The sequence below is a fragment of the Tinamus guttatus genome, unplaced genomic scaffold, assembly GCF_059628265.1.
Source record: "Tinamus guttatus ecotype Peru unplaced genomic scaffold, ASM5962826v1 Tinamus_guttatus_pri_ptg000125l, whole genome shotgun sequence".
Taxonomy (NCBI): Eukaryota; Metazoa; Chordata; class Aves; order Tinamiformes; family Tinamidae; genus Tinamus; species Tinamus guttatus.
The window spans coordinates 2,573,529-2,599,348 of NW_028288659.1; the positions used below are offsets into that span (position 1 = coordinate 2,573,529).

The window sequence follows — 25,820 nt, forward strand, 5'->3', positions numbered from 1 at the left end:
CGCGCGCCATCGGCAGCTCTGCCCTCCGCCTGCTCGTGCCTCCGCGCAGCACTGCGCATGAGCTCATCCTCGGCTTGGCTGCCACTCTGCCTGCCTTCCCTGCCTCGGCTCCTGGAGTATCCGTATGCTGGTTTTATAATGCACTTTCCTCAACATTTAATGCTCTGGCCTAGCACACCACAGGAAAGCGTAATAAAGAGCCATAAGGTTACATCCCGGTGACCGCTTATCGAGATGGACCTCGTCATCCAAAAACCTGTTTGTGTGGTGGCTGGTGTGAGTTTAAACAAAAACCAGGACGCCAAAGAAAGCAGCAGAAGAGCCCTGCCTTTTCTGCCCATCTTCATTCCCTCTTTCTTGAAACTGAAATATTTCAATTTTCCTCTTCAAGCCAAAACAAGCTGCTCCATTCAGTCTAAGGAAAGTCCAATACATTTCTTACTTAAAATAACTTCAAGACAAAATAACAAAAGCTCAAATCAAAGGCAGACAGCCTACAGTACTGGAGTTCAGAGAAGAGGCTGTTAAAGTGGATCAGCAAAAATATAAAAAATAATCCTTGCAAGCTTTAACTCCGGAGCACGCAGGACAAAGGCGAGAGGTTGAGGAAGGAGCCCAGGGAGAAGCGTCCCAGAGGTGGTGGGTTGGATGTGGGGCCTCACCACCCCAGCGGGTTGCCTCCCGTAGGGCAGGGGCCGCCTCCACCGCTGCATGGATGAAGCTACGAGCAAAACCTTAGTGCTGGGTGTCCCGGCTGCCCATGCTCTGCCCGCTGCACACTGGCTCCACGGGAGAGAACCACATGTGCACGAGCCCCCCTCGCGCCCATTCCTCTCCTCACAGCTCTTCTCCGCTCGCCCCTTGCAGTCCTCAAGTTTTCCCTGAATACCAGGACACACTCTGTTTGTGCACTGGGTGTTCCCCGAGCCTGCTGTGCCAGCCACACTTTGTCCGCTTGCCGAGGGCTTCACCAAGCCCCTGTGTAACACGGTAACACGCAGCGCCCTACGCCCCTCTCCCCACCAGGGAGAGTGAGGGTCTCGGTTGCAAGCCCCAGTGTCTCCCTGCTTCCTCCCCTTCCGGGCACCTGCCAGCCTCATCCCTGCACAAAGCCGTCACACGGGCGGCTTGTCCCCTTCCCCTTGGCGTGCCTTTCTCCCCAGGTTGTTGTGATCAGCCATGGCAGCGCGGGGGGCGGGAGGAGGAGGCACTCGAGCTCAGCCTCTTGCAGCCTGTGCTCCGGCTCGCACCAATCTGCCAGGCCCCCTGCCCCGTGTCCCCGCACCCTCCTGGAGCCCTGGGCACCGCTCTGCGGAGGGCGACGGAGCAGGGCGGGAGGCGGGAGCGCGCGCCGCCGAGGCAGACAGCGAGCTCTTTGGGCAGCATGGGGTGAGAGGCACCCAAATCCCGCGAGCTCCTTCCGCCGGCTGCCGCGGAGCGGAGCCTGCCTGCTCGGCGGGGCGATTCCTTGGCCGTGTGCGCGCGCGTTCCCGTGCGTGAGCTGCTGCCACCGCATATGTACCCCCAGCTGTCACTTCACGGCGCTCAGTCGCTCCCTCTGCCGCCTCCCTCTCTCTCCCCCTATTTATTATTTACAGAGGATTATAGTCCCTTTCCCACGCTGCCACCTAACCGTGCTGCTTCCCTGCCCGCCGCACGGGGCAACCGGCTGGCGAGCGCGCAAGGAGACGAGGGCTCGTGCCAACAGGGGTCCAGCGAGAACTCACCGGGCAACGGAGGGAGTTTCTGCAGGATTTGCTTTGGGAATTGCACAGGGTTCGCTGGAAGAGCTGGCTCACAGGAGGGTCCGTCCTAGCCTGGGCACAGTAAGTAGAGGCTCTCTTGTCTGTATATCCCCTCGGTTACGTGAGATCTTTCAGTGGGGCTGCCCCCAAGGAAGCAGCTTCCTCAGGGAGGAGACTGGCAGGCAGGGACAGCACCGGCTGCAACTCGGTGCAGCAGAGAAATCCCAGTTGTATGAGGCTGAAGGGCAGCAATTTTCCTGATAAGGCAGAGTGACAACTCGGCCGCGGAGGCTGATGGTACTGGTTTGAGTCCAGTTTAAGTATGGGGCAACTTCTCCCAGCTGTGAAGGGCACCAGCACCGTTAGCTATAGGACAGACAGCTCAAGTGCAGCTTTCAGGCCAAGTGCTTGGTGCAGTGGTTGGGCAGTTTGCTGGGCAGTTGCTGGTGACCCTGGCTCCTGTCCCCTCCTCAACAAAGTGGTGTGGGTCTGACACTCCAGACCCACCTCACTGGACTGGAGGTGGCTTTGCTGGGAAGCATGTTGGTCTCAACAGCTGTCTTTAGTAGGAAAAACCTAAAATGGAGAAGTGAATGAGGGCTAAAATTGGATGGGGTGACTGACCCAAAATTCAGTAAACTGACTGTAGGATGTGTTCTCTGTGCATGTGTGTTGTCTGCGTGTATGTGTTCACACATAGAGCTCATGGACCATGTCACAAGTGGGGCCAAAAATAAATCCTGAGTTGTTTCCAGAATCCCTGCAGGCTGAGCCTGTGATCTCTGAACTTCTGGGAGCAAGGCATACCACAAGGGATGGGGCTGAATACAGCACGGAAAGACTGGAGAGCCTTTTCCAATATTGCTACTAAGGGCAGCTCTGCCTGCAAGAAAAGGCGGAGGAGAGAGTCCTGAATGAGCTGATGTGAAGCCTCCTATGGATTTTGCTTCAGGCAGGAAAATACGTATGTGCGTGTTAGTCTGTGTGCATGCGAGTGTGTGCATACACACACATGTGGAGACACGTGCGCACATATATATCAAGCAGGGCATTTTCGCCTGCTTCCTCTGCTGCCTGCCCAGCTTATTACTGCCACTGCATCTCATTCTAATTAAGAGAGACGCATAAAATCAGAGCTCTCCTGGTCTGGGGAGAAGAGATGCTTGGAGTTGGCACTCTAACCAGGTCATTACTGAACGAGGCCTCGGGCCTGCAATTTGGATTGTCAGGTAGATTGAATGTGCAGGTTTCAGCGCATCCCTGGCTGGAACGGCAGCTAGCAGAACGCAGCGTGGCTCTGCTGCCGATTCCTGCTCTGCCTCTGAAGGATTGAGAGAAAAATTAAGAGCTCAGTTTGATAAGAGCTTGAGCAGCTGCTGTCCAGAGTGCTATTAAACACCCTTAAAGACAAGGTCTCCCTTAAAGGTACAGATGGACTTGTCACGAAGCAGGGGATATTTGCAGCTGCGAGGAGAAGGGGGTGCCTTTCCAGAACCTCAGACTATTTTTCTTCTGAGCTTTGTCACTTGGGTATGTTTGGGGAGACTGGATTCTCCTCTAACTGCTGTGGGCAAGACACATTTGCAAGGGAATTATTCCACATGAGAGGAAGGCTGGAGGGAGTTGTCTCCCTCTCAGACATCAGTGCAGTCATGTTGTCCACTTGGAGGAATTCATGGTAAATCCTGAGCAAAGAGGCTGTATACAAAGAGAAAGGGGGGAAGCCCTCTTATGTAATCTATGCCACATCATAGCTTTACCTTTGCTTCCAGCAAAGTGAGTGCCGCACGCTAGCAAGGTGCACGCAGAGCTTGGCTATCTTCATGAGCTACTCCAGCCTCCCGCCCTTCCCTTGCCTTCCTGCACACAGAGCTGGAAAGGGTTTCCAGGGCTCGTCGGAAGCGCAGAAGCCGACGAAGGCAGAGCTGCCCCCTCGGCGAGGCAGTGTGGGCCTCAGCAGCACGGGGCCATGAGGACACCCCGATGGGGAGCCCTGGAGGCTGGACTGGAGCATGGTCAGCGCAGGGCAGGCTCGCTCCTGTAGGAGGGTATGTCCGGGTAAGACTTCAGCGACTCTTCAGCACTTGCCTGTTGCTGATTCAGATGAAAGACCAAGCGTTTACCCTCGCTTGCCATGTTTGGTTACAAGAAGCTGCTTAAAGTGCTTGACATCTGTCCCAGTCCTGGGTGGCTCAAGTAGTAACCCAAATGACCATACTGGGATGCTCCTGCAAGCTGGGTGCTGCTCTAAAATGCTACACCATGATACACACTGCACTTCTCAGTGGGAAAGCGCTGACGTTAGAGAGTCCTGGAGTCTTTCCGCCCAGGCTGCAGACTAGCATGAAAACAGCCTGTAACACATGGCCTGTCCTGCTGTAGCTTTGCTGAAATATTTGCTCACAGAAATGCTTTCTGAGACTCAAGGCATCCTAATACCAGGAAGAAACAGTTGTTTCTGTGTGCTAGCTTAGGTTGGATGGATCAAAGGGGAAGTTGCTTCACCTGTGAGAGGTGGGATTACATGAAATTCTGTTTTATTCACATTGCAAATCAAGCCCTTGAAAGTTAGGAAGTGTTGGGATCCAGGGCACCGTGTCATCTGCACTGGCTTGCAGTCCTGGCTATTATGATCACACACTGTATTTTCATTCGGCTGCCTTGTCCAGGGCACTGCATGCACAGCTCTCAGGGAGAGAAGCAGGGGGTTGTTATGATTTTGGTACTGTTGCGTGTGTGCCTTTTTTATTTGTTTATTGCCTGTCATCCAAGCCCTGCAGGCAATACATCATTATTCATTGCTTCGCGGTGTTCTGAAGATGTTCGCTGCTCTAGTTGCTTCATAGATGATAGAGAATTTATTTTCCTGATAAGGCAATAGAATGGTTATTTTCCTTGCTGTTGAAGGGGAAAGAGATTTGCCCCTTAGCCACAGGTGAAGGAGCAGCAGGGGCAGGAGTGGAGCTTGGGACCTCTTGGCTCTTAGCGCCTCTGATGCCTTGAGCCCACAGCAGCTCCCTGACTAAACTGTCAGCATTTTGCAGAACATCCGCTGCGAGTGCTCAGCAGTTCTGCAAAATGGCCCCTTGGGTCTCCTGTTGGGCACCCGCAAAATTGGGAATGTGCAGATTGACCACCAAAACTGTGGGTTAGTATTTTACATTGACCATATAAAAATGGTCTCATTTATTACAACATCCTGATTGTTATCCTATGTATCGTGCATTCTATGCATGGAGTATGGGACATGGTCCCGTGGAAAAAATAGATAGTACTTGATCAACACACAAAGGCTGTGTTGTAATACATGTACGCAAGTGGGTGAATTAAGGTCATGCAGGTATTAACTAACACATAAGTGCTTAGCTTTACAAATCAAATGGCATATTTTTCATATAGTTTTTTTAAAATTGAATATGACACTTTGATTCTTTTCTTATGGATGGAAAAAACACTTTCTCTTATCTAGATGTGGTAACTCCTCATACCCCTCATGGGATGGACTGAGACCTAAATTTACGTCAGGGCCACACAAGCCTGAAGTCCATGAATGCCGGCACGCAAAGGCTTCTGACTCTGAAATCAGGCCCTGAGCTCATTCCGCTCCTCACCCGCAGGAGGCTGCGGGACTTCCTGCCCCGCGTATTGTTCCCTCATTCGAGGAATAACATTGTAGGATCACACTGTGACTCTGAAGGAGAGCTGTTAGAAGAAACTTGGCTTAACGCTCACTGTTTGTCCTCTTTCTATTCCTGGCTAGGTCCTCTGATGCCAGTGCTCTCCAAAGCACAGTGTGTTGTTGCTTCAATTTTGCTGCGAGGAGGCAGAGGGGCTGAAGGAGGATCTTGCTCTACACACTGGCATTTAGTGATTTTGATGGGATATGGATGTTACCTCGCCTGTACTCTTTCCATGGCTGCAAACCCCCCAGAGATCTGGTCACTGATCAGATCTGAAGATGTTCCCCAGGCTCAGCGAGCTCTGCAGCATGGCGCATGTGCTAGCTCACATGGATCTGGGCAGCCATGCTGGAGCTCTGGTCAGCAAGAGCCATCACCACCTCTTGTTGAGGCGAGGGCAATGCTGCCAACTTCTAAAGCTTGGAAGCATATCCCAGTGCTCCTCGGGCACCACTGGTGCTGCAGGCAGCAGCCTGGACCCTAGGCAGTTTGCATGGACATTGACTGCAGGGAGGCCCCTCTTGGATGGTCTGGGAAGGTGATGGAGAAGGGGGAGAAGGAGAAGTCTGGGGCCTCTTTTAACATGCAGCACAGGACTCCTTGCGCCACAGGGGCATCCAAGTGAAAGAGATCCATGCAACTCACTAAGGCAGAAAAAGAAATCAGCAGAAGGTTTTCAGAGTTCAGTATAAATGCATCATGTGCGAACAATGAGAGTCAGCTTTTCCTTGGGAAGTTTGCCAGGAGCTGTGAGTGTGCTGGGTCACTGATCCCCTTATGATAAGAGCAGAGAGGATTTTACTGCTGGCATCCTGCACTCTGCCCCACCACTGCGCATGCATGACTGATCCCTGCCCCTGTGAACATGCCAGGGGCATGAGCTTGTGAAGTGAGACGGCACTGAAGTTCTGCCTCAATCCACAGCGTTTTCTAAATCCTCTTCCTGCTCTCCTCCAACTGGCAAAGCGGTGATGGGCCTGGCAGCTGATGGTCTGAGAGCCAGCAGCTAGGGGAGCGCACTCAAGGTGCTGGGAGAGAAAGAGTGAGAGTGACTCTGTCACTCAGCAGCTTAAGTGGCAGCAATTCCATCACATCATTGGCTTCTCCACCATGCGGGAGCAAAAGTAACTACTTAGAAGACCAGGGAATTTGGGGTCCTGACATCTTTCAGCACATAGACTACCTTGAGAGGCAAAGCCAGTTCCTGAGCAGACACTGGCACGAATGAGGACAGATCAGCTTGCATGGGACAATTCATGTGCATGGGATCACCCAGATTTACAGACCATTGCATTCCAGGAACTAGGAAGCACAAGCAAAGAAAGCTTTATGCATAGAGCATCTCAATTCTTGGGTCAAGTAAGCTATAACAAGGTATAACAGGTTTTTGGTTGATTGGTGTGGTTTTGTGGGGTTTGGTTTGGTTAGTTTGGGGTACTGATCTGGAAGTCCTTTGATTTGGCAGCCTGGCTCCCTCACTTACTGCATTGTTTGATGAATCTCTCACCTAGCAATCCATGGACAGAGCTATGAATGGGGAGCTACTTAACACTTGATCAAAAAAAAAAAAAGTTATTTTCATATCTGGTAACTAAATTGAGGCTCTTCCATTTACTTACTCTGGGTAAGTAAATGTGTCTTCAACCTCAGATAGGCAGGGTCCCTCCCTGCTATGGATCTGCTGCATCTTTGGTCCCTAGTAAGAAACCCAAGGATAGTACTGGGGCATGTCCATATTTCTGAGCCTTCAGAGAATCCTTCACAAATGTGGGCCCATTTTCTTCTTCTTAAAACACACTGAATAAAAACAAGAAAGAGATTATTTTGGGATCCTGAGTCCCATCTAGCGAAGAAGTGAGGAAAGTGTCTGTGGGGGTGGGGAGGGAGATGAGCACAGCAGAAGCAGGATTCTCCCACCAGGCCGCCCTCTCTCTCAGCAGCCTCTCATGGGTGGCCCTGGCCGTATGTCACCAACCTACCCTCTACCCCAGGGGAAGCCTCGCGCAGTGGCATTTTAAATGCCAATATGCTGCCGGGCACCCGTGTGGGGTAGAACTGGGAGCGGGAGCGGAAGTGCGGCCTCCATCGGCCTGCTTGAGTCGGGAGTGGCTGCAGGCCTTCTGCCAAGGGGCAAGGGAGAGGATTAAGGGCCTGAGCTACTACTGACCGTGGGATTAACCCCTGTGGAAAATTAAAGTTGTAGAGAAGGCTCTTCCCTCCACAGCTGAGAGAAAGAGACAAACTGGGATTTGGATTAGAATTGGCAGGCCTGGTGACAAGCCACCACCCACAGCCAACTGTTCCCGGCTGGATCAGAAAATGTTAGCTCAGGCTCCATGCAGAATCCCCCCTCCACATCTCGCTTGGTTATCGGTTTTTGCCAACAGCATGATAAGAACAAAAACATAACTCTGTGGCAAAAAAGAAAAAAAGAGGAGGAAACTGGGTGAGCAGCTCACGTGTCCGAGCGCCCTCCCGTTCCCTCACCTGCCTCCCTCCTCAGCGGCCTCCATTCCGCTAAATGAAACACGCGCGTGGTCTGTCACGTTCGCTAATATTTGGAGAAGATGCTGGCACACACATGGCTGGATTTCTTCCTGTCAACTGCCCCCTCGGCTCTCCTGCGGCTGCTGCTCTGGGCCTCCTCCATATGCTGCGCTCCGGCTGCGCTGGGACTTCCCTGTCGCTGCTCTGCTGGAGATCCCGCTCTCCCCACCCGCCTCAGCAATCTGGGCCTTTCCCGTCCATTCCCCTTCAGGTGCTCAGGTGCATTCCCTCTTCAGAGCTTCAGGTGCTCTGTGCCTTTCTTGGAGGGTTCACTGAGGCCTGATGTCCTTGCTATGCCCAGCCCCGCTGACCTCTCCCAATCCTCATTACTGTGAGCTGACTGGGGAGCTTGGCTTGGGCTGCAAATATTGTGTCTTGGCTACAGAAAGGGACTGGGAATCAGAGAAACTGGCTTCCCTCCTCCTTTTGCCACATGCTGGCCAGGGATTGAACTTTAGGAAAACCCCATAACTGACCCTGTCGGCACTCCTTTGCTCTGTGCAACTTTGCTAACCCTGACAATAATTTCTGCAGGACAGGAGAACATTTAACAGTCTAAGTGATCGAAGGATGCACTGAGTAGCTTCGAAAATCTGAGCTGGGAACAGATGTAGACTGCCATTGAGGTCTTAAGAGCTGGGCACCTGAAACTTCAGGCAGCCAAACTTAGCAGCCATTTCATCTCCTTCACAGCCTACCCCTCCATAAAATGGAGATAACATTGACCTTTCTTACATGGGTTTGCAGAGGAAAAAATGTTAACACCAATCACACTTGCATTTCAGAGTAATCTATGCATTAACATTTCTGCAGATCCGCAGCTTTCTGCCCAACGCACATCCTAGAGAACAGGGTGAGGTTATAATTTGCGGCTAGTCAGGAACGTGGCAGGTCCCACAGCCACAGCCCCCTTACCATACCAAGTGGGTTTCATATGCTCTCTACTTACTTTGCAGCTTGCTCTGTGAGGTGTTTTGCTTAGCTGCGATCGATCACTGCAAGTCAGATGGCACCATTTCTTCTGCAGCTAGTGTGAATTTAAAATGTGCTTTCCATTGACTGTGGCAGTGCAACACTAATGAATCCTGAACACGTGCTAATAAATCAGCAAGTGCTGGAAATGGAGCCCCCAGCTATTTAGCGTATAACCTCACTGGGGCAGCGACACATGCTCTATGTTTCTACAGCGCTGCTGAGCTTGGCTGCCAGCTCTGGGTGCTTTTGCAATACAAATAAACAACTGAGGAGGAGCCGCAATGAGACAAGGAGCTTAAACCTGGACTCGTGTGGTCAGTAATTTGCTTGACTGACCTAGGTCTGTCAGGGAAGCCAGAACAGGTATCATATCCACGCCACCTAAATTCACTCTGGTAGTATCAGAAGAGGGGCAGCTGCTGCTAGGACAACTCAACCAGATTATGTAATGAACTTCCAATTCTGAGCTTATACGTCTCCCTTTGTGTGCAGCATCGTGCCCTCCAAGGGCTGATGAAGGAACAAGACACAGAGCGTTTTAATCACTGGACTCTGGGGTCCTACTGTCCTCCTCCACTGTGGGTGAGGCCAATAAAACAAGAATCTCAGAAACAACAGCTTCCCCAAGGAAAGTGGGGGGGAAAAAAAGATAATCTCCTTAAAGTATCCTCCATGCCCTCCCTCACGCTGTTGGCTTTCTGATAAAGGCTAAAGCAGTTTAGCACTGGAAAGGGACTTTCCTCATCAAGGAGAGTGTGTGGGTGGGACGAATGCCTCCTGTAAGTTCATTACTGGCATCTGCTGTAGCCTCTGCTACCTACCCCTCATAATATAGGTCACCCTCACGCCCTGACTTTGGCAGCCAGGCCATTAAAGGAGTCTGATCCTGGAGCCTGGATCCTGGAGCTAAGGGTTAGTGCAATGATCAGAGACAGGGGGCTGGAGTCTGCTGCTGACTGTGCCTCACACTAGTGACATTCTGGGAGAGTCGCCTGTCTCTATAGCCTCAGTGTCCCTGTGTGGAAAACGAGATAATTCTACTCGCCTCCCTAGCGCAGAGGAAGAACTGGCTAAGGTCTGAAGCCTATTTCACTCTGTGCTGAGCATTCATGGTACCTAGTGGAAAGACAGGCAGCTTTTCTAGAAACCATGGCCCACAGGTTATTAAACATATAGCATTAACAACGACAACACATACAACCATGGAAAGAGCCATTTGTAAAGCAGATGGAAAGCTTTGGATAGAAGGTCCCTCAGAACTGGGAAGTGTTACTAGAACAGTATCGGGATGCAGTAAACAGAGTGCCCTCACCACCTTCTCAGCATGATCCTTGTGACCCTGCTTACAAAAGCTAAGGTTTTACCACGACACTGTGAACACCGCTGGTGTCTGGAGAGGGAGAAGGGAAGCACAAGACAGCGACAGCATCTGCTGTAGCTTTTATGTGCTGGCAAGTCCTGCAAAGTCATTGCAATTAATGCATCCCCCCCCCCGCCTACCCGTCAGTAAAGCTCCCTGTTTAAGCTAATGAGGGGAATCCTCATTACAGAGTCCTCTGGGGGGCCTGACAGCAGGTCAAATGCCCAAGTGGCACTTTAGCTTAGTGTATTTCTGGCCACTGGAGCCCACAGCCAGAAATGGATGGCTTCCTTCTGTTGCTCTGAGCTGAAACAACAACAAAAATGCCTTCTGCTGTCCTGTATCAAAGGGCAAGAAGAAAAGGCCAGCAACAGCCCCACAGGCTATTCTGTTCATATCTCCATAATCTGGAAAAGATATTAAACTTCAAGCATCTGGAAGAAAGCTTTGGACATCATGCCCCACGGATCATAGGGCATGTGCCTCACATGTTCCAGGAAGAGGGAAACATGCAGCAAGCCCACAAGACACGTAGACGCCAGATTTTTGGAGCCTGTGATGACTTCAGAGCCCCAGAGCTCCAGCAGTGGAGATCAGCTGGAAACTGGCAAGCCCATCAGTCCCATGCTAAGACATGAACAGACATCATGGGCCTCTCTGGGCTGGGGACATCCGTGAGGTGCTGCCAGGCCTGGCAGAGCCCTTGCTACGGGGTACAGCCCAGGCTGTCAGGCTGAGAGCAGCCAGGGCAGCATTTGTGATGCTCTAGAGAGCCCCGAGGTGCAGGCGCACACTGGCCGCCCCAGGACTACAGGCTTCCCGGCGCTGGGTTTGCAGGGAGCGCAGCTGGCTCTGTGGAGCAGAAGGCACCTCAGGCCGAAGCAAAACACCTAATGAAGTCAGAGCTCAGGGAAGCCTTTCGAAGGAAGTTGTCAAAAACCCTCTCTGCTTCCTTACTCTCTTCTGGCTGCAGGATGTTATTCACTAGTGGCGTTGGTCTAACCGATTTACGGGCAATATGTACATGGGAGAAACTGTTCTTTCTGGATCCTTGGACTTAAAATTTCTTTATAAACATATTATTTCAAGCTTTCACTTCAGCAGCCAGCAACCTCTACCTACAGCAAAGCTGATGTTCTGCCACGGAAGCATACGTTATGCTTGTGGCCATTGGCAGCCTTGAACAAGACATGTAGTGGCTAGACATGGCTCATGGGAGAATGCCAAGTACATGAATGAGTCCACCTCGGTGCATACGCTTGCAAATGCGAGCTGGATTTGTGCCTGTATCTGCATACGTACATGCTGCCTTTCAGACTTAGGCAGATGTGTATGCACAATCGTGTAGCTGCTGTGTATGAGGTGAGGAGCACTGTGTATTTGTAACATGCTTTTAAAATAATCATGGGTTTATCAAGGTGCCTCCATCTTTGTGCGTGTTGCCATGCAGGAGGCAGCATTAAAGCCCAAACAGGTGTTAATCACTATGCACTGTAATAAATTCTAAACATAGGGAAAGAGCTTATTTATGCACATCTGCTCCTCCCACCCTGCTCTGTGCTCAAGCCTTGCCACTGCCTCCTGGGACGAGGCACCTGCGAGGTACCAGGAAGGGGTGCTGGACCTTTCCTGCTGGAGCAGAAGGGATGAGGGGCAGCACAACCCTGACTCCTGCACCGCATCCTTGTCCCTGGGTATGCCGGTGCTGCCCTCAGCCCCTGCTCTCCCTGGTGGATGGCACAGCAGAATTACACGGAATAGACAGCAGGGGAAAACACCCGCCCATGGACTTAACGGGGGCTTGGGTGAGGAGAGGTCGGAGAAGGAAGTGGTGTCAAAAAGAATTTTTTTTGTTTGTTTTCTTTTTTTCAGGCTTAGCCCCCTTGATTGGAGCTGAGCCAGCTGATACAGACGGGGTGTTACAAAACAGAGCCAAAAGGCAAGAGCGTAAGGAACAGAGCTATCTATAACCCAAAGTTAGACGGAGTGAAGGTGGCGAAGAGGGAAATGCAAAGCGTGGCAGGCAGCCCCTAATGCTGAAAGCAAGGACACGATCATTCGGCAACAGGATTTAGAACTGATCAACTCCAGCTACCCGGCAGCCAGATAAGGCTCTGTGGCTGTCAGCTTAACTCTGCCGTTTATTCCTGTGCTGTAGGGAGTTAAATAGAGCACACGGAAAGCTGGCTGCTGGGGAGTGAAAGTCAAGGAGGGAGAGGGAAGGCACAGACTGTAATTGGACAGTGCCTGGGAGTCGGGTGGAAGTGGCTGCGGGCAAAGCCCCTCCAGGTAAGTGCTCGCGGCTTTTCATCGTCCTTGTCGATCTGAGAGACGGCGGCAGCAGGCTTAGGGTGGCATTTAGGGCAGAGTCATGGATACGGAGGAGGCTGAAAGTCTCCTTCCCCGCCAGAGCGAATGGGGACAGCGATTTGTTGAGGCTTCTCCTCCGGCAGGGACCGCAGGCGAGGCTCTGTTCGGGCAGCGGGGGGCTGCAGCAGGGAAAGGCTGGAGTTGTTTTGGTGCCGGGCAAGGTATTCACCTGTCTGCTGCATCGGCATTTGGATAGATAATCTAAACAGCTTGGCAAAACGTGCAAGCCCAGGCAGGGAAGCTGCCTGTCTTTCTCACCAAGATGCTAATTTCAATATGACCTGGTGATTTACACGCCGGTATAAAATAAATCTGTCCTGGGAGCTTGGGGGAGGGTGGGCAGCTGGCACGTGCCCGGGGAGAGCGCCCAGCGGGCGTGCAGTGCCCACTGAACGTACAGGCTAGGGACGCTGCCACAGCCCCACGGCGGGGATGCAGGATGGCGTATTTCTGTACTCGGGTGGAAATGTCCATCTAACTGCTACCGTAGCTCTGCATGGCACATCAGAGAGCAAGCAGGGGGACAGGATGGTCTGTGGTGTTTCCCCTTTTCCTGCTTCCCTCTCTTCAAGTGGGAAGAGGGAAGGAAGGAGGGACCTGTTGTCAGTCACTTATTGTCAGGGGAGAGTTTATGGTCTTTGGGTTTCTAATTAGACCGAGCATTTTGCCGGCTTCTAATTAAGATGGGATTCCTGTCTTCTCAACACACCCACTCAGCCTCCGCCGCCCCAGGTCCAACCTTACTCTCCGAGGCTCCCTTGCTCTTGAGCTGCTGCCGGTGCTGCCGTGCGAGCCCCCCAGGCTGAACGGTGCTCTGCTCGGCCCTGCTCTAACACCGCGTCAGGAGGACAGCCCTGCTGGGGAGTGCGGGGGGAGCCACCGGCAGCCACTAGAGCCCACACTGAGGTGAGCCCAGGCCATGTGGCCCAGAGCAGGGCGCACAGGTGGCACTAGCCTGTGTGAGCAGGAAGGGACGAGCTGGAGACTGTTGCCCTCGCAGGGTCACCTCAGCGATTCATTAGGTTGACCTTGAAGGTGAAGCTCATGAAGCTGCCATGGCGGGCTACTCAAGTGCATTTTGGCACATATGTGAATGAGGCCTTAATTCTTAACCAAGAGGATCAAAATGAATTAAGATCTTGCTGTAGCTCTTGAAATATGCCCCATCTCCCCTCCAAAAGGAGGCTCATGCCTCAAAGGCAAAACACCATGGTGGGGAAGGGAATGAAAACCTTGGGGCCAGCCCTGCCTCCCACGCCCAGGGGACTGAATGCCACCCATTCTACTTGGCTCTTCTCCTCCAGGCTCCGACAGGCAGGCTGCAAGGTGGCTCCTCCAGCCTGCGGGGCCGTGCACCAGGCTGGCTGGTGGATGTGAAGACACGCTGGAGAAGACAACGATGCTGCCCATGAGTGCTGGCCACCGGTGGAGGAGCAGCTTCCCCATGAGGTGGCGAGAGGCTTGCCGTAAGTAATACCTACTCAGGTGCTAAATACCATGCTCCTGTTTCGCAAGGGAGTGGAAAGAAAATAGGTCATGTCAGGGTTAAGAATGGGGGAGAGGGACAGCTAAGAATGGAGATGTTTGAACTAATTCCTGATTCCTTTAGAGGCCAGGCTAGCTGGGAGGGAGAGCGAGACTCTAGAGCTGAAGATGGGCTTAAAGTGGGACAGTTAGCAGTGATTGCTTCTAGTGGGCCTGACAGGTGAGAAATGATGAGAAAGGCACCACTGCACAAAGATCCACCCCAAACCCTTCTCTCATCAGCACCCTGTAAGCAGCAGACTCCTCTCTGTGGTCTTAGAGGTTCATACCTACGTTACTTCTCATGGCAGGAGAAATCATGACAGATTTTAGAAGTGAATGCAAGACAGGAACGCAGAATACTCCTACTAGGCACTGCCATATGTAGCAAAAATCCAAGAGTAAATAAAGAAGACATCCTTTAAATTAAAACATAAAAGTTTGTTTCCCCAGTGGACCAGAGCATCTGCTGTAGAAGCCCTGACTGCAGAGCGCAGACGACCAGGCTGCTGCAGGGCATTGGGGAATGCACCTGCACCTCAGAAAAACGTCTGAGAATCACAGCAGAGGAAAGGGAGCCCTTGGAGAGCACCCACCACTCCTGCATGCCCAGGCAGCCAAGCAGACCCATGGGTTCCCTTACTCTTGCCCTCCTGATGAAATTTGGGACTAGCACTACCAAGAAGCTAGGAGAATTATTTCCTTCCCCAGAAAAAAAAAAAAAAGGCATCTTTGTAATCTACCCTCACAGACTAGACTGCTGTATAAATTATTTACAATGAATGCTGCTGAGTCTTGACTTAATCTGATATTCCTGTATCAGTTTTCTGCCACCTACTAGAGTCACCAAACACCCTACAAAGTAACTTCATCTTCCCCTCACAGAACAACACACACTGCTCATCCTCTGGCAGGGCTGGCAGAGAGCATCAAGTTCTGCCTATTGCTTCCTTGTTTTTATTCCATATATAGTTGCATCCTAACTGGTGAGATGAATTCCTAGGACTCAGATGACATCCTATATGGGGATTCCATCTCTCACAGGGATGGAATATGAAATGAAAACTTCTCCATTCTGTGATTTTAGTAAAATGTTTCCAAGAGCAGAAATATATGGGTATCTGACATCCTATATGGCTGCAGAAACTTGGCACAAACACAGTTTCTGAACTTAACCATAACTAGCTGCCAGTTACAGTGTTCCTACCAGCCAACATCGCCATTTACACTGGTGAAATTCCGCAGATGCTTGGTCAGGGAGCAGGGGTGGGTAGGTATGGTGAGCAATGAGCCCTGAGCAATGCAACCTGTATAGCATTACATGGTCTATTCTCACCTTTCCTGGTGTACAAAACAGCTAAGTGTTATCTCCTCATCACAGCTGTCAATCTATTATTAATACTGTACTTTTGTCAAGCATCCAGGAAAAGACAGGGTCGCTTAAGTGACTCACGGCTCTTTCCCTTCCCCACTCTTGCTCTCATTCTTTTAATTCTCATGCTACAACAAGGGAGCAATGTATTCTGAATGGAATTTAATATCGCCCAGGCAGACAGTGCCTTCACTGTGCTAGTTCACAGGCTATGATCTGCTTTCATGGCACTGTCTGCTGTTGACCCCAACCTTTGCACAACAGGAAGGCACAGAGGTACTCAGGATAAAGATCTCTCTTACATTTCACTACAACAATACATAATTATTATTAGAAGAGCACATAGATTGGCACTGGCAGGGCCAAGGTAGACTTGAGATCTTGACTGAATGTCAGAAAGAAATTCTTGAAGGAAATGTGAAAGATGTATGAAAGTATAAAGCAAACAAACAAATGAAAAAAAGAGGCACCCTCCAAACGCTTATCCCTTAGTCCTTGAGGAAATCGTATGGCTCAGGGTCCAAATCGTGTATAGCTGTCCTTATGCTGACAGTGAATCAGCCAATTCTCACAAGGGTCATTGGGAACAAAAAGAGACCTCAGGCATGAGGAAGGCAGCATCACTGATAGAAGGCAAGTCAAAAAAAAAAAAAAAAAAAGAGGAGGGAGGCTATAGGGCTGACTAAAGTAGAGACTGAGTTGTGAGGGGAGAGAGGAAATGCATGACTGACTGCAGAGCTGCTCCAGGCAGAGCTGCTCCAGAACATGGGTCTCTACTAGCTATCTCTCCTGTGATTTTCTTTACAAAATTCTCTTGGGGTTAAGAAATAAAATATCTGTTTACTGGTTCTTACAAAAGAAAAAGCAGGAATGCAGGCAGGGCAGGAAAATCTACTTTCCAGTCCAGGAAAGAATGGTGATACAACAAATGCATCCATTTTAGATACCATTCAGCCCTGGAAGACTGCCGACCCTAAGTGACTGCCTTCACTGAGCAGAAGAGAAAAATAGAGAGGACAGGGCATGACGTAGAGACAAATCTACTTCAGTTTTACTCAAATGCTCAATCTTGTCACCTTGAAAAATGAGGGAGCTGAACTTGCTTCCCACATTGAAGAAATTCATCTTAATTCCTTTTGTGAAATTAAGATGAAGGATGCAAATGTTTTATACAGTCTGCCTAAACATAACTCCCACACCTCTAAAGACAGGAGGCACAAAGCTTGCCTTCCTGTTGCTGATGCTTCATCGTCACAGAAGGAAGACTTTTAAAGGGCAATGGCTCCCAGTGAGGGTTGACAACTACTGCCCTGACACCACTCACGAGATACGGACAAATGTCTGGAATAACGATCCAGGGCAGCTGCACACAGCACAAATGCTGTTTTGTGGGTTTTCCAACCTTACTTGTGAAACTCTGTAGGAGAAAGGCACTAGCCTTTTTTCTTATACCCTTTTCTTCATCTACCAGCCTGCATTCTTCCCTCATCTCTTCTCTGGAACGGGTGATTTGGGTCACAGGAGATTCTTGTGTGGCTATTGGGGTGGGATTCCAAAACCACTTTGACACCATTATCAAGTAAAGGTATTCAGTGGGCTGGGATCTCTTTGATGCTTTATAATACCTCCCTCAGTCATCCCTCTGCAATGAAATTCAATTCATTAAAAAAGTATCTTACTAAAAGGCTCACAAAAACACATTGTAGATATGGAGAGCAACTGATACTCTGATTTGAAGGTTAATTTGGGCTTGGGTTTGATCCATCATAAGAATCATGATTCAAACTGCAGAAACATAATGATATATGGGTTGTTTTGGTTTGCTTTCTTCTTAAAAGCTTTTCATTAACAAGTTTATTTCTGAAAAAAAAAAAAGAGTGCATCTCTAAACATATAGCAGTCTCTTCTCTCTGAATCCTGACTCCCTAGAAGGAGGTGTTCTTCACTGTAGGTGACATCTGCCACCACTCCCTGCTCCACACTCTTCTGACATGAATTAATGCTCTGGCATCAGGCAGCAAACCCCTCTGGAATACACTGTCCTTACTTCTTTGTGAAAGCAGATATTTATTTGCTCGCTCATAAAAAGAAAAGGCTAAGAAGAAACCCATGCAGGCCAGCAGCAGAAGGGTACAGCTGTGAGGCAGCTCATTTCACTGCAGGGCCCTGCAGTGAAGAGCCCCGCTGCGATGGTCAGGCTGCAGCTGTAGCTGTGCTCACGGTGGGGACGATGAGGAGGGGAAGTGCTGCGCTAACATGTTTTCTCTCCCCAACCCTCTGCTTTTCAACCACCAGTGCTTGGCTGCTGGCTGTCACTATGTGCTGCAGAGTCCTTCTTCGCTTGCCCTTCCTCCTGCAAGTGTAACAGTGGCAATCTGGAAGTGGACTGCAGCGGCTTGGGCCTCTCTTCCATCCCCTCAGACATCCCCACAAACACCCGGACCTTCCTTTTTCTCAACAACAAACTCAGCATCCTCCCAGGACCGGTCTTTTCCAACCTCTCAGCCCTGCAAAGGCTGGACCTATCTAACAACTTCTTGGACCAGCTCCCTCAGAACATCTTCAGCGACCTGGGGAACCTCACGGAGCTCCAGCTGAGGAACAACAGCATCAGGGCCTTGGACAAGGACCTGCTGCAACACACGGCCCTGCTGCGCCAGCTGGACCTCTCCATCAACGGCCTGGCCCACATACCCTCGGGCATCTTTGATGAGTTGCCCGCTCTCCGCTCCCTCTCGCTCAGGTCTAATCGCCTGCAGAGCCTGGACAGGGTGACCTTTGAGCCTTTAACCAGCCTGCAGCAACTCCAAGTTGGGGATAACCCCTGGGAATGCGACTGCAACCTCCGAGACTTCAAGCACTGGATGGAGTGGTTCTCCTACCGAGGTAGGAGCTTGGGCAGGGTCAACAAAGCACGGTGTGGGAGACTGACTGCTTGTTTTTCAAGGAAAGGCAGTCAGGCAGGGAAGAAACACAGGCAGACAAATCCAGCAGATCAGGCTGACCTAAATTCCACATCTTTGCCAAGAAACAGGAGGGCAGTGCTATAATGCTAAGAGACCACATAGTGCTACTCTAGTGTGATACAGTTAATGCTACTGCCAGGCCTGAGAAGACCCAGGCAATCCCAGATTCCACATTTCCTAGTTTCGTTTCAAATCTCAAAGATTATTCCTTTTTTTTTTTTTTTTTTTTGAGAGAGGAAGGATCTTTCCTCAAATAACCTTTAAAATTTTGGAATTATGTTTGCTTCATCCCTCTGACAAAAGAAAAGGAGAAGCTTTTCAAGCTTCTAAATAAACATCCACTTCTCCTCCTTATGCTACGAGAAGTAAAATCCAGATTTGTCCGTAAAGCATGAGGTTTTCATTCAACAAAACAACCCTAGAAAACAGTGCCACTTAGGAAAATATTATAACTAACACTGTCAAATCCAAACGTTCCAATTACCCAGTCAGGCCCTAAATCAGTTTGACTATAAAATCATTATTTCAAAATGAGCAGTTTTTGACAACTTCTTATTTCCATTTTTTCCTTGAAATATTGGAGGCTAGAAATGTGTAGATGACTTAGCAGGAATTCTGATGGAATAATATGATTATAGGAGCTGAGATTCTATGAAAAATGGCACATTTTACGAGAACAACAACTGAAGGCCTGACCTTCTGCCACTGAAGCCACTGAGTAGGAAAGAGTCTCAAATCAGGTGGATAACAAGAGTCAGCTGTCACATTCCTGCCAATCACATCCGTACTGCAAAGAGACCTCTGCTTACGACTAGACTGCAATACCTTGTAATACCTCTTTGCGTGAGCAGAACCAAACAAGTATATGAGTGACACTTTTCCCTTTTGGGCAGTTTACTTTCTTGTTTGACTCTCACATCAAAGCTGATAAAGAGCACACAGAGTTAATTTTGCCTTTTTTTTTCCCTTCCAAAGAAATTGCCCAAACTCGCTGAAGCATTTGTTTCAACATCTGTCGCTGTTTTCACAGAGGGGAGGTGGATTAGTTGTTAAAAGATAGAGCTGTGTGTCTGTTGTTATTTTGAGAAGATAGGTCCTGATCCTATCTTACTGTTTTAATTTCTCCTTTCCTGAAAAGCTTCTATTAACACTTACATAACTCCATAAACAGTGTGAGGTTGACTTAGTAGATGATTTCAGAGGGCTTTCATGTCTTGGCCTGAGAGCTATCTACACAGATATCACGTACCACGAGCTCTACTGCCAAATCAAACCTCGGTAGAAGCATCCCAGGCAGGTGCCATGGCTGAAAGCCTGTCATGGAGGGCTAACCCATGCCAAGTGCCTCCCAGTTAGGCAAAAAGTAACCTTTTGAGGGGACACGGCATGTGCACCCTCTGCCCCGTCTGCCTGTCTGAAGGCAAGTGCAGCCATTTCTCCCTCCTACCACTTTTTGAGAGGCACAGTGAACTTGGCAGGTATGAGGAGAAAGGGGTGGGGTGGGGACAACAATGCCTCCTCACTTCATCTTACCCTTGAACTCTAGGATCACTCCATGCTGGATCATGTTTCCCTTTCAGGGTGGGAGGAAGCTCTCTGAAATCTCTCTCCACTCAACACAGCATTCACATGTGAGGGGCTAGATTTTACAACACCAGCACCTAACAAAGACAGTCCATCCTTGAGAGCCATAATGCTGCTAAGACTGACTGCTGTAGGCTGTGTTTCAATGCTCCACCATCGCGCTTTAACAGGATGACGCAACTGTAATTCACTCCTATTAATTATCTCTGTTGGGACAGGTGGGAAGATCGACCAGCTGGCATGTACCCTGCCCAAGGAGCTGAAAGGGAAGGACATGCGAATGGTGCCCATGGAGATGTTTAACTACTGCTCGCAGCTGGATGATGAGAACAGCTCTACCGTACTGGACAATATTGGCCCGCCATGCACGAAAGGAAGCACAACTTCTTCCAAATCTAAATCAGGCCCAGAACCAGAGGTGGAGCCCAGTGTGGGATGCCCTCAGAAACAGCGATACAGGCCTGTGAGCGTGCGCCGGGCTATTGGCACTGTGATCATCGCGGGGGTGGTTTGTGGCATTGTGTGCATCATGATGGTGGTGGCAGCAGCTTATGGCTGCATCTATGCATCCCTCATGGCCAAGTACCACCGGGAGCTGAAGAAGAGGCAGCCACTCATGGGCGACACAGAGGGTGAACACGAAGAGCAAAAACAAATCTCCTCTGTGGCATGAAACTCTTCTAGGAAGGCAAGGACAGCAATTAACAAAGGTACCTGAGAGCTGCCAAGCATGGGGTCCTCCTGCAATACATCTTCCCAGACAGACAGACTGTGCTATTGCTCCACTCACCCAAGTAGTGCAACATGCTTCTGGGGGGTCAGGACACCTGGCTCTAACTTCTGTTCTTCTGCCCCAGGCCCCTTTTGTGCCCTTCAATTCTTGGGCCCTTCCAGGCAAATAAAGTAGAGTCAGACCTCGAGTGCTTGCCGTGCCTCATGCCCTTGCACAGAGCTTCCCCCCCATGTGCCTACTTTGGCAGCCACTGGCACCTTCTGGGAACCCATGTCGTGCCCTCAGCTTCAGGATTGAGTCCTTCTGTGTCCTGTCCAGAGTGCCCTGCAGAGAGAGCAGCTTTGTGAAAGCTCATGAACACCAGGCAAGTGTCCATGCCTTACTGTTAGGGTCACTGCTGTTGTGTGACAGCAACTTGCTCCTCACTCGACAAGTCAGTATGGCCAAGAGTATGTTAGAAGGGACTGAAGGTCTCTAGGGGATGACTACTGTCTGAGGGTATTTCCCTTCTCACTTTCAGAGGTGGAAGGACACCTGCATCACTCCGACACTGCCCAGGAGCACAAAGCTCTCTTTGCTCCTGGCCAAGGACAAGTCTACAAGCTGACATATGTCTCATCCTTTATGGGCACACAGAGACAGAGCCATGCTCCTGTACACACACACACTGAGTCAGTCTGATCTCTACACACACACACACAGGCATAGCTCTGTTCCATACATCCAGGCACTCCATCTGCGCATGCAGAGCCACATGTGCACAAATTTATCTGCCTTGTGCATGCAGGATGAATACATTTAGCCACTCCAACTTATTTTTATTGTAACACTGCATAGCACCTTCTGGTTGGGAGAAAATACCTGAACCCTGCCACTGAGGAGCTAACAAAAACATCTCAATAGTCCAGCGCAGGGCTACAAGGATGATCAGGGGCCTGGAACATCTGCCCTATGAGGAGAGGCTGAGGGAGCTGGGCCTGTTCAGCCTGGAGAAGAGAAGGCTGAGAGGGGATCTAATCAGTGTCTATAAGTACCTCAAGGGAGGGAGTGAGGAGGATGGGGCTGGCCTCTTTTCAGTGGTGGCCACCGACAGAACTAGAGGAAACGGCTGGAAACTGAAGCACCAAAAGTTCCACAGGAACTTAGGGAAAAATTCCTTAGCAGTGAGGGTGACAGAGCACTGGAACAGGCTGCCCAGAGAGGTTGTGGAGTCTCCTTCTCTGGAGATCTTCAAAACCCCCTTGGATGCAGCCCTGTGCCATGTGCTCTAGGTGACCCTGCGTGTGCAGGGGGGTTGGACTAGATGATCTCTAGAGGTCCCTTCCAACCTTAAGCATTCTATGATTCCATGATTCTATGAATACTGCAGAGCTAGTGGGGGAAGGGGCAGGAGAGGATAGAGAAAGGCATAATTATTAAGGTTATAGCATGAATCAGCAAAGATGAGCATAGAGCATGAAAAAAGGTGTTTTTTTGTCATCTATTTTATGTTTCCTGTGATTAATGGAGGGGGAGAATGATACAAAGGCTCCGTGTCCAAGTGTCTGAAGGGCAGAGAGGAGAAGCGGTCATCAGGGAGGACATAAAGGAGAAGGTGGCTCAGCAGCCTGGGTAGTGCAAGCCATGCTGAGGGGTGGTGCGGCCTCAGGGAGAAGCACTGGAGGGGGAGAAGACAACAGCCCCAGAGCTGGCATTGCTGGCGCCTGGTGCAGGGCAATATGGCTGGGGGGCTGCAGAGAGGGGCACAGCTCTGGAGGCTGTTGAGGCGAGACACAATCCCCGGCGGGGCCGCCACAGTGCACAACGCGGCACACGGGCGCTCGCTGCCAGCTGCACCCGCCGCCACTGCCACGTAGGGTGACTGTCCCCAGACGGATTTTAAAGCCCTCAGACTGCAGTGCCTCATATTAGTCTCGGTTCTTTACAACCTGACAGAAAAACAAAATAAAAGTGAGAGGGGGAAAACAAAGAAAAGAACCTAAAAGAAGGACTCGCTTTATCTCCCTGGAAGTGGGATAAAATGCTGTCGCCAGGGGAGAGCACACATTGCCATGGTAACCTGCTCTAACCCGCTGCAGTGGGTATTCCTGGGCTAGGGAGATGACACCGGAGGTCGCACATCCGTGCGCCCTGCCTGGACTGCGATCCTCCGCGTAGGGAGGCCGGCCGGCAGCGCAGCCGGCATCGCGTGGTGTTGCACAGGCAACCTGGGCGGGAGGCCCACAGGCACCATGGCAGGAGCTGCCCGCGCACGGCTCCCGCTGCCCCGCTCCAGCTGAACCCCCGAGCCTTTGGGTGTCCCACAGAGCCTCTGCTCCGCAAGCGCAGGTCATTCACGCCACCTCTTCACCCCCATCTAGCCCCAGCTGGGTTCTTGCACTGACCCGCAGGAACCCAATGCCTGGTCTTTAATCTGAGCTTGGAGTGGCACAGGCCCCCCCTGACATGCCAGAGGCAAAGAGACAGGGCTGTTCTCGCATGACCTCCCTCTACTACAGGGATGCAGTGGACAAGGAGGATGTTCTTCGGGGAGGAGAAGACCACGCTGCCCTGGAGGAAGGGCTGGGAAAAGCAGCCTGCCCACAAGCGTGCGCGCACACCATGCCCCTCACCACCAGCACTCTGTGTGCCCGAAGGAGGAGGAGGAGGACAAGCAGGGCTAGCGGGATGTGAGGAGGAAGGACTCTCTCCCCATGTACTGTATAGCCACTCAACCATCCATCTGCTGCAACCGTAGCCTGCGCTGAAGGGCAGAACTGGTGCACTGCAGACTCCTTATGTGTGTTACTGCTGCTCCACATTCCCAGCAACCAGGACTAGAGTAACTGCTGGATCCAAACCTCTCCCCAACCCCCCTCTCAGGGGAACTTCTCTCTTTACCATACTGGACTTGGCAATCATACTTGAAATGGGACTTGACTCAGAGCGGTATATTTATAGATATATATTTTACTTGCATCAAATAATGGTGAAACATTGCACAAAATAATTGGTGTGTCTGTGTGTGTGCGTGTGCGTGAGAGAGAGTGAGAATCAGAGAGAGGATGAGAACGTTTTTAAGAGGATAGAAGGGATAAAGTAATCGGAGGGAGGCATGGGACGATGTGAGGAGGCAATACCCATTCCCTGCACCTCCCCTGTGACCTCCTCTTTCCCCCCCGGCCATTTTCCTTTGTTGCTAATAATATTTTTCCACACCTTGTGCTGTGAGGCTGTTGATAACCTTGCCCAACCTTTCCTCTTTGTTTTCAGTTATAAGGCAGAAAGTCTGGATTCACCTCAACCCTAGACAAGGGACTGCTATGTTTAGAAACCCACCCAAGAAAGGGGAAGTCAGGAAAAGGGAGGAAAGAGGGTTGCTGAGAAACTCAAAGGCTGGATGCTATGGCAAGCCCCCCTGGAAAGCAAACGAATGCTTTGAAGGACAAGGTGCTGTCCTCTTTCACGCAGACAAGATGTTCACTGGGAAGCGCCCTTGCTAGCGCCCTGCTTGCTAACAGGCTCTTTGCTCCCTGGCACACCTGGCAAGCTGCTCGAGGCGGGCTCAGCCTTAGCACGGCCAGCAGGCACCTCTGGCGTCGAGGGGGGCCCTGCGTGACGCTCTCCTGCGGGATGCTCCCTGCAGCAGAGCCGGTGCTCCTGGCGCGTGGGAAGGGGCTCCTCTGGCGTGGGGGACTCCCCTCTCCCCACGGGCTCGACCTGGCCGGAGGGTCCCATAAACCCGCCTTGTTGCGGGCAGGAGCAGCCGCCGCGGGCACGGGGCTGCCCGCAGGAAACGCCCCGGGGTAGCAGGCCCAAGCGCCCCAGCAGGCCCACGCGGCCCGTGGGTCAGGCAGGCCCACAGAAACAGCCCTCCTGCCCCCCTCTCCCCTCCCCACAGCCTACCTGTGGTGCAGGCAGGCACCCTTCCTGCAGGGAACAGATGGCACTTGGAATTTCTTTTTCTTTTTTTACTGTTTTTGAGGGAGAGCAACAGGATTTTCTAAAACAACTGAATGGAGGTTTCTTTGGCATGAGACAGAAGATTTTTAAAGGTATATTATATTTCTGGCTTGTTGTTACAGAAGAATAATAAAGAATGTATTTTCCTATGTTCCTCATTGCTTAAATGAGCTCTCTGGTAGGAGTCACCTTTCTCCCCCATCCCCTGCAACAGCAAATGCTGCAAACATCATGGCCAGATAAAGAAAAACCAGCAAATTTCCACGTATGTGCACACTTGTCTGCACATGGTGCTTCGGCTTGGACGGAACACACGCATCTACACCGGCCCATCCCATCAGTGCAAGTCCTAGGCTCGCGTGTGGCTGTAGCCGGGATGGGGCTGTAGGACAAGAGATACAGGGAGACAAGGTGAGACACTAGATCTGCAAGCACATGCACACACATACAGACATGCGCATACACATGTGTGCACACACGCACACACACACGCACCCACATGCACCCACAGGCGCACACACACCCGTACGCACACCTGCACGCACACCCGTACGCACACCTGCACACACACCCGCACGGGGCTCCAGGGACACCGGCAGGCAAGGGCAATTGTGTAACAAGGATAAGAGACTGTGGCAATCAGCTCATTACATAAAAGTCGAAAGGGCCAAATTAATCCCCCGCGTAAGAACACGGAAGCCAATGGAGTTATATTCAGGTCAAATTTGACTCCAAAAGCCTTTTTCATTTTTTAATTAGAGCATAATGTTCAATAACACCTACCGTAACCAACAGTGAGCTATGGCTTCTGGTAGCTCCAGGTTTCTGGGCATCCTGAGCAGGGTTATGTTAAAATGAATGAAAAATGCTAGACAATCCTACTGCACCCCCAGCGACACGGGCTACCACCCCCCAAGATAAACACCAGCTGTTCACTAGCGAGGTCTCTCACAACACACTTAGTAAGTCGAAATTCCCCACTTCTCCAGGAAGGTGCTATCCATACGCAATTCATCGCATAG

At 50.8% G+C, this 25,820-nt stretch overlaps 2 protein-coding genes across 3 annotated transcripts in view; one reads left to right on the plus strand and one right to left on the minus strand.

Moving 5' to 3' along the window:
• Positions 1-25,820, minus strand: part of CACNA2D4 (calcium voltage-gated channel auxiliary subunit alpha2delta 4) — a 119,868-nt gene that overhangs the window by 22,416 nt on the left and 71,632 nt on the right. The window lies entirely within an intron of this gene.
• Positions 1,444-21,763, plus strand: LRTM2 (leucine rich repeat transmembrane protein 2). Of its 2 annotated transcripts, XM_010228319.2 has the most exons (5): positions 1,444-1,826; positions 12,466-12,596; positions 13,982-14,143; positions 17,869-18,459; positions 20,342-21,763. In XM_010228319.2, the coding sequence occupies exons 3-5, from the start codon at positions 14,077-14,079 to the stop codon at positions 20,794-20,796; spliced, it is 1,113 nt and encodes a 370-aa protein (XP_010226621.1). In that variant the 5' UTR covers positions 1,444-1,826; positions 12,466-12,596; positions 13,982-14,076; the 3' UTR covers positions 20,797-21,763. The 2 variants fall into 2 exon arrangements, with proteins under 2 accessions (XP_010226621.1, XP_010226624.1); XM_010228322.2 differs by lacking the exon at positions 12,466-12,596.

Coding starts and splice junctions, on each gene's coding strand:
- LRTM2 (XM_010228319.2), top strand. CDS start 14,077: ATGCTGCCCATGAGTGCTGGCCACCGGTGGAGGAGCAGCTTCCCCATG. Junction 14,144..17,868: donor GAGGTGGCGAGAGGCTTGCC/GTAAGTAATACC, acceptor TTCAACCACCAG/TGCTTGGCTGCTGGCTGTCA. Junction 18,460..20,341: donor GGAGTGGTTCTCCTACCGAG/GTAGGAGCTTGG, acceptor CTGTTGGGACAG/GTGGGAAGATCGACCAGCTG.